General features: G+C 46.5%; 1 protein-coding gene across 1 annotated transcript; it reads right to left on the bottom strand.

Annotated features, from left to right (window-relative positions):
- Positions 1 to 8909: 8909 nt before the first annotated feature.
- On the bottom strand, positions 8910 to 12512 carry CFAP141 (cilia and flagella associated protein 141; the record flags this gene model as incomplete). The annotated part of the gene is made up of 4 exons (XM_082614376.1): positions 8910 to 9524; positions 10079 to 10208; positions 12104 to 12144; positions 12483 to 12512. 4 exons carry the CDS (start codon positions 12510 to 12512, stop codon positions 9423 to 9425), a joined length of 303 nt encoding a protein of 100 aa, XP_082470502.1. The 3' UTR covers positions 8910 to 9422.
- Positions 12513 to 12991: the final 479 nt, after the last annotated feature.

Below are 12991 nucleotides of genomic sequence, written 5' to 3' on the forward strand. Positions count from 1 at the left end.
ATCAAGGGCAAAAGCTGAGTTGTGAACTCCCTTCGTATTAGACAGAGCACCCTCCCCTCAAAGATGCATATATTATGTTGCTGCTGACTCTGACCCTTGCTTTCTACTTTTAACCTGTTGCCTCCTCCTTATTCAGCACTTTTCCCAATTCCTATAAACACCTCACTTTCCCTCTTTGACCCCTTGAGGCAGGAATCAGCAAACTTTTTCTGTAAAGGCCAGACAGTAAATATTTCTGATTTTGTGGGCCATAGGGTGTGGCTACCACTCCTTTGTAGGGAGAAAGCCTGTAGGCGATATGTAAATGAATGGGCATGGCAATGTTCCAATAAAACTTTGTACAAAACCAGGCTGCGGCAGGATTTACTCCACAGGTGGTAGTTTGCTGACCCCAGCTTTCAGAAAAGAAACCTTTCTTCCTGGGGCTTCCCTGGTGGCGCAGCGGTTAAGAGTCCGCCTGCCAATGCAGGGGACACAGGTTCGAGCCGTGGTCCGGGAAGATTCCACATGCCACGGAGCAACTAAGCCCGTGCGCCACAACTACTGAGCCTGGGCTCTAGAGCCTGCCTGCCTGCCACAACTACTGAAGCCTGTGCCTAGAGCCCGTGCTCTGCAACAAGAGAAGCCACTCAATGAGAGGCCCGTGCACTGCAACGAAGAGTAGCCCCCGCTCTCTGCAACTAGAGAAAAGCCCCCGCGCAGCAACAAAGACCCAACACAGCCAAAAATTAAAAAAATTTAAAAAAAAACCCTTTCTTCCTGTTTCTGTCTTAACCCGGGACTAATAGATGTTTGCCTCTTGCCTACAACCTTCCCCTCCTATTTCTTGTTCTCCTAAGTATCTCTGAGGGTACTTAATGACTGTTGGGAAAGCTAACAAGGGGGAGAGAAGTTGAATGAGTTTACTTATACTTTACGTATTTAAATGGTTTTGGTGGATTCCTACATAAATATGAGAAGTTTCTTTCAAATTAATGTGCTGAGTAGACCCTGTCTAGGTGGGGGCTGACGTGTGTGTATGTGTCTGCGTGTATGTGTAAGGACAGATAGAATTTATCCCCAGCAAATTCCTTTATCTTCCCAATGATATGGGCATATTGTTTAGAGCCTCTATGTCATTCTTTCGCCCCCAAGATCTCAGGTTAGACTTGTTGGCTCTTTTCATTGTTCCTGGAAACACCTCCTCAAGCCCACATACTAGCTGTTTCAGCCTAAGGACTTTCTCAGAGAGTTGTTACTCAACATCTCACGAAATTGTTATCAACCTGACATTGTGTCAGTTTGTGAAAACTTACTCCCATGCCCGTTTATTAGAACCACAGAAATCTATCCATCTATACCTACAACCTAGGTTAGGCAACTCCAGTAGGCCATCAAGCATTTACCCAAAGTCCTGGGATTAACCTGTGTTGTTCACAGTTTTGCAAGAAGGGAGAATTAATTAATAGTTTGCAGTGGCCTAAACTTTTGGAAACTGTGAACATGTATAATGTATATGATATGCTTTGTGTCTCTGACCTCTGGCATGATATATTCAACAACCCTCACCACTTCCCCAGGCCCCTGAAAGTGGCAGAAAGCCAAAGAGGAGATCAGAAACCTAATAGCAAAGTGTTCGAATGTGAGGATCCGAAAACATTTCTGAACGGCCTACTCTGTCTCTAGCTGTTTTCCGAAACCAAATGGAATTTTAAAAAACACATGTTCCTATTTTCCTATTAACCCAGTGCTGAGAATTGACTGTATTTCCATCAATACTGGGACATTCTTTTGTTGCTGTTAAGATTTCTATGTTACTTTTCTTCCAAGAATCTTTTCTGTGTAGTCTCTCATTTATCTTTGTGGTTAACTTCAGGACTGAAGATGAAGGAAAGTGGGTGATTATGAGATAACATGAAGTGGAAAAGAGAATTTGTTTCATTTTCAAATGGGAAAATTCAGCCCTAGAGAAGCTGAGTAATTTAGCCAAGGTCACAGAATAAGGTCTGGTGGTGACAACTTTACCCCCTGAGTCCTTATTTCTATTATAGTATATCATTCTAAGATTCTCTCTGCTGCCCTATAAGCAATGTTTTCTATGGCATCTCTGTGACATAAGGGTAAATGCCCACATTGGCCAAGATAAATAAACCCATATAGGGCCAGGGTCAGTGTGACCTCCTTTGTCCCATTATGAAATCTGAGCTGGCTTTGCTGGGCAGTTGAGAGATGAGAGTTTCCCTATTAATACACATATCTACGTGCCAATCCTTGGATACAAAAGCTAAGAATGTGGCATGGGGGAGGAGGTGGGAAAAGTGATAGCAGTCTGGACTTGGAGTCCCCTCCCTTGGTCCAGGTCCTGGGAAAGATAATTAAATTCCTGGATTGGGGGTAAGAAGGTGAGACTTCTACATGTCTTTAAGAAAGAAAGTATATGCCGTTACAAGGGTATGCCACCATGTGGCAAAAATGTATGTGGGTATCTATGCCTATGTTCTCTGACTCCACATGAAGTGTTTAGTTATTAACATGAAGATCTATGTGTGTAGGTTAAACCCATCCCCCCATTTCTGTATACTCACATCAGCTGCTTTCTTCTCTGCCAGCTCCAGCTTCTCCTGGGCATCCTTCAAAGCTTCAGAATACTTGTCCAGCTCATCCTCTGTCCCTTTCAGCCTCTTCTGCATGGCTACCAGCTCATCTTCCAGCTATAGAAGCCCCAAGAATTACACACAAGACATATGTACACAACAGTGCAGTCTCAGACCCTAGGCTCTTGAGCCCTGACAGACCTGTGAGCTCAGCCTCTATGTTATCATCCTCAGAGGGACACACTTTCTCCCTAGTCAGTTTCAGCCAACTGCTCCAGGAATTATGCTATGCCCTTTGCCTGTGACCTTGTAATCTCTGACCCTAAGATGACCAAGCCATTCTGGGTTTTCATTAAGACACTGGGATGGTAAATATCTTACTTAGGATGTAGATGTCCATGACTCCATTTAAGGGAAAAGAGATGCTACATGCCAAGCTCCCACTTTTTCCTCTAGAAATCAGGATTTTTTCCAAAACATGATCCACTCCCACTTAAATCTGGCAGACATACTGTGGCTCAGAAGGGGCCACCGATTTTCCCAAGGTCACACAGGCAGTCTGAGGTAAATACCCTAGATGTCCTCTGCCTATCCAGTGAGGCTGGGGAAGAAGAGGAGTCCCTCCCACCCAAAGGATGAGCTGGCACCAGTGGTCACTGCCTTTCCCATGAAAACTCTCTCCATCTCACAAGTCTTGTTCACCAGCAGGTGAGAGAGACCAAGGCCAAGGCCTACCTGTTTACTTCTTTCTTCTGCCTGCTTCTGCTCGGCTTCAGCTTGCTCTGCCCGATCCAGAGCATTCTCCTTGTCCAACTTCAGCATCTGCATCTTTTTCTTGATGGCCTCCATCGTGAACAGTGGCTGTTGGGGAGCTCACCTGTGAACACTGGAGGACTGGAGACTAGGGTAAGAAAGAAGGGGCTGCTGGCTGAGTGACTAGTTCCCCAGACTTGAGCCTTTATTTCTGCCCATGGCTCCACCTCTTGTTCTTAATATGGTCTTTCCAGCTCCCTCCGCCCCATCGTTGTTCTCAGGGGAACACAGGGTGAGACACTTTGATGGACTGACATCACCAGCAAAGAAAAATTAGGGAACAGCTGAGGCTGATTTTAGACAATGGAAAGTGGGAGGGAGGGGAAAGGTCCTCCCTGACCCTGAAAGTTTCCACTCACTCTGGGCAGCTCTATGGGTATTTTAAAAGAGAAGGGAGGGGGAGGGGGAGGACATTGAAATAGAGAAGGGTACTTTGGCTATTCTAGAATGGTAGTTTTCAGCCAGAGCCTCCTAGTTGCCCTTCAGCTTCCCCCTTACTCTCACCCAGACGTGTTGCATGCTAATCAAATTCCACTGGTTGAGTTTTACCTTTTGATTCCTGGTATTCAGGGAGCTTGAGCTACAGTGAAGAGGGGAGGCCTCTCATGATCTTTGACAATTCCCCCAGATCCCCAGATCAAATTACTGTGCTATTTTGAGAGTCTCTAATTGGCAGGGAGACATCATTCCTCCCCCTTAAGAGCCACAGGGATGGAGTAAGAGGGTAGGGTTGGGATCTAGAAGGCCATCCCAGAGCTTCAAGCGGATGGGGCCAGGGGAGAAAAGCGGGGGATGGTCAGAGTAATCCAGATAGGATAATGTCCTCCATTTCCCCATAGTGATCTTTAAAGAGAACTTTTATAGCCACACAGACCAAGGTCTGTGTTGCTCTCTACTCTTCTCCTCGCCCTCTGCTCCTTTCTTAAATCCCCCCACTCATCATCATAATCATCATCGTTACCCACTCTATTTCCCCTGGCTTAGTTCCAGGCCATGTTCATTCCACTTGGAGGCTTGCTACTGACAGGTGGCATTTAATCCCAGACACCGGCACCATACAATCTGACAATATGCCAGGGAGAGGTGGGCACTGTTCAAGGTGACCAGAGCTAACAGGGAAGAATATAAATGGCTCTAATTAGTCATTGTGTCAAGAATAGATGGGTAGTATTAATACTAGGCCCCAACAATGGGGTGAGTGAAACACCCACCAGCGTAGAGGGCAAAACTGGAGTCCACTCAGGAGAGCTTCCAGTCAATAGAGGGGTAGATACGCAGATAGACCATCAACTGACTCTTGAAGGAAAGCAGAAAAACCGAAGACCCCTACTGTTGCACTTAGGGAACGGAATGAGAGAGTCCCAGGGACAGGAAGCAGTGGATAATAAGGTGGGGGGATTGAATAAGGAGGAGAAAAATACAAGGACAGGAAAAGATCAGAGCCATATCCCTTCTAGTATAAGGGAAAGGTATAGGAAGATTTGATACTCAGACTTCAGCTCTCTCCTGCTCCCACACTAGCCCTCCAATTCAAGACTGAAATCCACATAGGTTGCAGTGACTGGTCTTCCAAAGGGGTCCTGGAGAGAACAGGTTCAGTAAAAAAGACAGGAGCCCCAGAGCCCCAGAGGTTGAGGTAGGAAAGAGTGTGATGCTAAATCGCCTACTGCTGTAAGAATATGTTTGACATTTAGTTGGTTCCTAATTAAACAACCCAATATCAAACATATCACACAGAAGCAGGCAGGAGAGCTTTGGTGGTCCTCTGCCTTCCTCGCCACTGCAAAGAAAGGACAGAGCAGAGACACCAGGCGCCAAGCATGGCTAGATGGAGAGCCATCCATCAGTGTCCTTGGGGAAGGGCACTGACCCTTGCTCTTTGCCTCCCAAGGCAGCCGGCTCTTATTCATCTTCTCTTCGTGCCATCCCAGTCTCGGCTCCTCTCCTACTAGTGCCTGGCCTTCGCTGGATCACATTGGCCTAAACCAGGAAGAATATCTGGCAGGGCTCCACATCTGGGCACCTAGCCTTCCCCAAAGCTCCAACACGGAGCTTCTCCCCATCATGTCACGGCCCAAGTGCCCAGAGGATCAGCAGTGTCAGCAGCTCCTCATCAACCTCGCCACCTGTTCTCAACTCCCCTCCTGTTGCCCCAAGGCTTTGCCAGAGTGGGGGTGGGGACTCGCACATCCTGCTTTCCCTTTCCAACACCCACACAAGGCTGCTGAAGGCCTTTCAGAGGACACCTTCCTGGAACCCTCCTGCTCTTAAGTACGACAGATTAGTAGCCATGAGAAACTTCCAGAAGGCTTGGCTGCTTCTTCCCACCATCTTGTCCCTTCTCACCTTCTCCCCATGTCCTCCAGGCATCCTCCTTAAAGCCACCCTTGGGTGTCCAGAAGAGAAGAGTGACCTGTCTCACTAGCAGGCTCCAGCCTGGGCTCCAGAGAAGAAGTATGGTCTCTCCTGCCTGGCGGAATTAGAAGTAAGACTTTAGGAGATCAAAGGGAGGGAGAAAACGCCCTCTGCCAGGAAACAGCCTGCAGTCCTTGGGACTCTCCTCCTCTTCTGGGGCTTTTTACAACGCAAGCTCCTGGGCTGGCTTCTCTCATGGTCTTCCCTCAGAGGGATCCAGCCTGGTGCCTGCTTTTCTGGGAGATTTTTCTTCTGAAGAGAATCAGGTCTGTTGAATGTCATGTGGCAGGCAGATTCTTCTCTCTACTGTGGCAGAAAGGAGCCCGAGTTATAGCTACACTGGTGGGGTGGGGGGCTTGGGTGGAAGTGTGGGGTGGGAGGAGGATGCTCTGCTTCAGCCCCCAGGCCTGTTCCATGTGTCCTTGTTCCCATTAGGCCGGACACCTCCACACCCCCTCAACACACACACATACAAACACATATGCCAACTCGACAGTGCCCTTGGTCTAGATCGATAGCTTGTCCCAAGCCACAGTCAATTCCTATTGTGTGGCTCTTGCCTTCCAGGGGAAGACTAACAAATGGGCATACAAGCTCCAAGGTAAGCACCTGTGGTGTTGTCTTATGGGTTTCAGTCTGTGTGTAATTTTTACTTTCTTGACCTTCCTTTTTATCCTTAACACCCCCTCCCCCAAGTTCTGGTTCCCTTCTCTGGGAACCTTGATTGTCCTGGAGAACCACAGGCTGGAGGGAGAGAGGCTGGGAAAGGGACCAGCAGGAATTGAAAGGACTTTAGTGTTTGGGGCACTGGGGAAACAGAGGCAGAGACAGGAAACATTGATGTAGGGGAAGAGTAGCTCTCTTAGGAAGAGACTGACAGGATGGCATATCCAGGCCAAAATCTCAGATTGCCTTTGATGAAAGCTTTCTAGCTCTCCTGGAAGTAACTTCTGTGTAGCCATTTCAAGCAAGACTGAGTCCTTCTGAGCCTGAGGAGTTGGGTAAGGCAGCAGCCAACAGAGGGAAAAGGGGCTGGATGGGTATGATGGGGTGAACTACTCAGTTGATGTGATGAGAGCGGACAGAGTAGGCAGAGAGGATCAGAGGAGATGGGCTCCGGAGGGGGCCGGACTGCCAATACTGGAGCCAGCCTGGCACTGACAAGCCCTGGGGAGAGAGGCCAAGGTCAGGGATCAAGGCAGAGGGGGCGGGGCATTCTGTGGGCCCAAATGAACAGAGGAAAGAGGAATAAAGGGTTGATGAGAGAGTGTGGTGGGAGGTGGGGGCTCAACCAGGTAATGGAGAGGAAATAAAAAGAGAAAGACTATCACAGGGCAGGAAAACATCATTATGACTTAGCATTTATTGGATATTATATGCCACTTCTCTGCTAAGTGCTTTATTTAATCTCCACAGTAATCCAGTGAGGTAGGGGTTATCTCCATTTTACATAAAAAAAAAACCCTGTTACCCAGAAAGTTAAAGTTATGTGCTCAAGGCCACACAGGCAGTAAGTGACAGCCAGAATTCAAACCCAGCTCTGACATGTGGAAGCCTGTTCTCCCAACGCCAGGCTATGCTGCCCTATCTAAGAGGCGGGGGGGGGGGGCAGCTGGGAGATAGATACAAGGGAAGATAAAAGGAGTGAAGGCGAGGTGGACCCGCAGGGAATAGAGGGCGGGGGAACAGGCAGAAGGAATGGGAGACTCAGCCAGGTTTGTGGGTCAAGTCCAGGACATGTGTGTGGTTTTTCTCCTATAAAACTCTCATCATACCTGTCATGACTTGGTCAACGCCTGCCTCTCCGGCCTGTGAGCTTGTCTTGTTTGCTGTCACAACACTTGAGTAGTTATTGACTAAAGATAAGATGGCTTGGGAAGCAGGGCTGATGGGGACTGGAGGATGAATGGATATATAGGACAGAAAGACAGGCCTGGGATGGAGAATGACATTTGAGCTGCATAAAGGGGCTGGCCAGGGGGCCAGTAGGGGACATGTGAAGGGCTTGGTCACAGGGAAATCTCCTAAGAGGGAAGAGGGAGGATACGTACTGCGTGCCAAGTGCTGAGCTTGCTCTCTACATAATCTTATTTAATCCTCATGATGTTCCTCTGAGATGGGTAGTATCCCCACTTTCAGAAGAGAAAGTTGAGGCTCAGAGAAGTAACTTACACATGGTGACACAATTAAGAGGTGAGGTCAGACTTTGAACGCACACCTGACTCCATAGCATGTGCTTTTCTCTTCATACCTTGCTGCTTCTCTGTGCTCCTCATCAGTGGGGTGTGTAGGGAAAGGAGGAAGGAGAAGCTCTGAGCTAAGATGAAAAATGCATATTGAAGGACAGAGGCAGACTTGGGGGAGGGGGGAAAGAAAGGGTTCGAGTTTTGCAGTGCAGACAGAGCCACATGGAGTTGAGGGCAGGAAACCATCAGTGTGGAAAGGATGAGTAACCAATGAGCATGCAGATGGCAAGGTGAGGGAACAGGGAAAAGTATGTCTGATGGCAATTACATCAGAGAGTGATGGCGTGTTCTTGTACATGTTACTGGCTGCAGAGTGGGAGTCTCTCTGGCTTGAGATGTCATTTGTATGTAAAGCGGATCTTTATAAGTAAGGTTCTCTATGGCCTATAGATGCAAATGATTACTCAGTACTTTTAAGAATTTTGAACGCATTTAGATTTCACATGCTCTTTCCAGTCCCCCATAAATCCCACCATCCCTTATTCCCTTATAACTGCCGGACTCCTGAAGGCATTTAAGTTTGGAACTCTGTTATTTTGCCGAGGTGGGAATTCAGGCAGAAATCCAGAGGAAAGAGACTTGTCCAAGGTCTCACAATAACTGCCAAGTCAGAACCTAAAATCCAGGCCTCCTAACATCAAGCACCATAGTGCCTGTGGATTAATAGCCATATTCAGAGCTATTTGTCCAGGTATACAGAAAAAATCAGTGGAAGTGAGATCAGAGAGGTGGTGAGCAAAATCCAGAAAGCTCTATTAAGATTATGGCAGCTGTGAATAAGCACTTTTTTTTTTTTTTTTTGCGGTACGCGGGCCTGTCACCGCCGTGGCCTCTCCCGCTGCGGAGCACAGGCTCCGGACGCGCAGGCTCAGCCGCTCCACGCATGTGGGATCTTCCCGGACCGGGGCACAAACCCGCGTCCCCTTCATCGGCAGGCGGACTCTCAACCACTGCGCCACCAGGGAAGCCCTAAATAAGCACTTTTGAAACAGATCAAGATTTAGGGCTGAAAGAATGAGCCAGTAGTCCAGGTTTGAACCTTTAAGAACCAGCTTTATTTGTTAAACCAAATCAGGACTCGCTTCTCACATTGTGCCTCTATCCACCTCCCCTCCCCCCACTTACATCAACACTGCATATGTCATTCTGACCACAAGGCGTCACTCTTGTTTTTACCATTGTTTCATAGATTGTTTCCCCTATAGCACCAGGGGGTTGACAGGGGCACGAGAGGCGAGAGTTGGATCACTGTCTTGAGTCCTGGGCACATAACTAGATCCAGGTGAGTTTTGGGAAGGAAGCTGAAGGTGGTGGGGCTCAAGAAATCTAGGTTAGCAGGTACGGTGAGAATGGAAGGACAATGTTTCAAATGCCATTAGAGTCTCTCCACATAAAAAGCTTTGCCCATCTGATTTAGTTCCTGTTGGTACTGCCGATGCTCCTTTTCAAACAGCTGGTGCAGGGCAGCTTGACGGACCTGGTGGGGAGGGGAGAATAGAGTGTCATGTTTGCCCTCTGTTTATCCACCTTTCTCATTCTTTCTCCCTGGTTGCTTTCCCATCACCTGTGTTCTCTTGGATCTGGACTTAGCTGTGACATAAGCTAGGCAGTAGCATAGAGGCTGAACCATTGGAGGGGAAGCCTACCCATTTTTTTTCCCCATGGGTGAGGCTCCAATGTTCAGCAACTATTTGCTGAGAACATACCATGAACCAGAAACTTTTCTAGGCACCTTGGATACAAACATGGTGACATGACAGCATTTGGGGACTCCAGGGAGAGAGAGAGGTTCCAAGAGGCAGGTGTTAGGCACTAAGTAGCAGTCTTACCAAGGTGAGAGGAGCAAAGACTAGACTGCAGTTTGGGACTCTGCAGCTGGATGCAAAGAATCAATGAAAAGGAGCTTTGGTTTTACGGTTAAAGAGTTGCTGCTCTGGTATAACAGCAGAGACTAAGAGCTTGGGAATCCCAGTGGGCAAAGGCACAGGGCAGTAGGGGATGAAACTTCAGGTCACCCTTGCTAGAACTCACCATCAGTAATTGCTTGTTGGCCAGTGCCAACTCCTGCACCATAGTGTCCTGCATCCTTAGGATGGCATATGGGTTTCTCCTCTGGCTTAACGTCATCTGCCACAGACACTGAGTGTGTGAATTTCGCCACCTGTCCCAGGCAGAAAGGTAGGGGTTGAATGGGTTAAAGTCAGGAGTGGAGACAAAAACGCCATCAGTGAGGCTGCTTCTTCACCAGAACTTCTGTGCCATCGTGAGAAGACTGCAAACTCCTTGAAAGGATAACTAGAACTGACTTAGAACCTAGTATATTATGTCACTCAATCATCATAATAACCATGTGTCATAGATATTAATTTTTGCATTATACAGACAAGGAAACTTTAAAGCTCAGGTGAGTTGCCCAAGGTCACTTAACGGCAGACCTGGGTATCAAATCCAATCTAAGGATTAATTAATTCCATCATACCAGTGATACTCAGTCCTGGCTAGGTCTGAATTAAGGTTTTCTAATATATAAGAGGAATATATGTATGTCTCTCTCTCTCAGTCTCTCTCTCACACACACACACACACACACACACACACACACATCCTCTGTTCAGATAATCCTGTTGACATTTTTTTAAAAAATCAAGTATTTTTTGCAGATGGCTGATAATTAAATTGATACAGAAATATATATTAAACGAAAAGTGAAAGCTTCATTCTTCTGCCCCAGTCCTTCTCAACAAACTTATCAGTTTCTTGTGTATCTTACAGAAAACTTCTCTTTATCAGCAAGTGTTATCTTTTAATTTTTTTAACATGAAATCATATGTTTACACAAGCAGTATTACTTAACAATTTGGACTTTTCATATCAGCACATAGAAATTTGCTTTGTTCTGTTTAAAGGCTGTCTAGTATTTTTGTATCATAATTTAACCAGCTACACGTTGTTTCTAGCTTTTTTATTTTTATAAACAATGCTGTCATGAATACTCGTGTATGTACATTCTAGTGCTTTTGCAGGTATATGTGTGTAAATTAAATTCCTAGAAGTAGAGTTGCCAGTTCAAAGGATATGTGAATTTTAAATTTTGATAGATTTCATAAAAAAGGCTTCATAAAAAAGGCTGCATCAGGGACCTCCCTGGTGGCACAGTGGTTAAGAATCTGCCTGCCAATGCAGGGGACATGGGTTTGTAGCCCTGGTCCGGGAAGATCCCACATGCTGTGGAGCAACTAAGTTGGTGCACCACAACTACTGGGCCTGTGCTCTAGAGCCCGCGAGCCACAAGTACTGAGCCTGTACGCCACAGCTACTGAAGCCTGAGCCCGTGCACCGCAACAAGAGAAGCCACCACAATGAGAAGCCCACGCATTGCAATGAAGAGTAGCCCCGCTCACCGCAACTAGAGAAAGGCTGCGCGCAGCAACGAAGACCCAACGCAGCCAAAAATAAACAAACAAAATTAAAAGAAAAAAGGCTGCATCGATCTTGATTCCCACTAAAACTATATGCATTCTTGTTACCTCACATCCTTGCTACCTCTGGATATAACCTATGAAACCTTAAAAAACAGGCTTATCCTATCTAATCCAGACCATTTTAGAATCTTCTGGGTTAAAACCTGTGTTTTTTTTTTAAAAAAGCTCCCCAGGTGATGGAGATATACAGCCTAATCTTTTGAGTTTTCTCATTCATTCATTCAATAAATACCTACTGCATATCTACCACATGGTTAGTGCAATGCTAGGCAACAAATACTTGAATTTTCCTTAAAAAGTAAAAAAAGAAAACAACAAAAACTTGCTCCAATTTTCCTTCAGAGAATGGGAAGCAAGGGACAATAAAAACCATTGCCTACGTAGCCTAACCGAGTGGGCACTAGGAGGCTGATCTCTGCTTGTGAGAACAAGGGCTGCTTCTTGCCCCTCCCGTTCCTGTTTGCATTCTTGAGGAGCCCCTAACAAGATGGAGCAGATCTCAGAAGTGGCTTCAGGACAGGAGGGTGAAAAGGTCAATCTGAAGGTTAAGGGAAGGGATAGAAGCAGAGATTACCTGTCCACCATCTTCTTAAGTCCCAGGGCCCTTTGAAAACTCTGCAAGAAAGGGGAGTTCTGTTGATCTGCCTTGATCTCCAGTACCTCACTCAGTACCCTATCATAGTGGGAGACACATAGACCTTTCCCTTTAGAGACAGGGAGTAGCCAATTTCCTAGGGGAGGTGGGGAGAAAGTCCTACTCCTTTCAGAATGGATCAAAGGTAACATGCAGCAGTTAGTATGCAACAAATATCTGAACACCTACTATGTGCCAGACATCATCTCCCACTCCTGCTACTACCCTTCTGTTACATCTGTCCATTTCTGGTAAATTGATCTGGAAACCTCATCCAGGGAAACACATCCAACCCAGCCCCTTTTCCAACTCTGCATACTTCTACTTTTACCATCTTTTCCACAGACATGTCTACAAACTTGCTTGATGTAGTCTTAGGAGACTGAACAGGCTCTACTTTGTTTTCAGTCACCAAGGTTTCAGTAGTCATAGCAACATTTACACCTCCAACAATGAGCCTAGGCCTAGGAGTTGATTGGTCACCTGGCCTGTTACCCTGGAGACCTGAAGGGAATCCTGGTTCTCCAGCCTTCTATTAGTGACACAGGCAATTCTATGAGCAAGGACCACAGTCACATTTCAGGATTTCGTCTTTTGTGGTCCCAAGGAGTATCTGTATGGTTCTAGGTCCAGAGAGCATATCACGTGCCTGTTTTATTAAAAGACAACTATAAAGGAATGAATCATATGCTTTATTCTTTAATTGTTCATTTTATTAAATAGTTTATATAAAGTCAGACCAATATATTGGTCTGACCAATCCTTCACACTACCCCACACATGAGGAGGGATGGGATAATGTCAGGTGTCAAAACATTCCTTTTTCAC

The sequence above is a fragment of the Mesoplodon mirus genome (assembly GCF_964341445.2).
Source record: "Mesoplodon mirus genome assembly, chromosome: 3".
NCBI lineage: Eukaryota > Metazoa > Chordata > Mammalia > Artiodactyla > Ziphiidae > Mesoplodon > Mesoplodon mirus.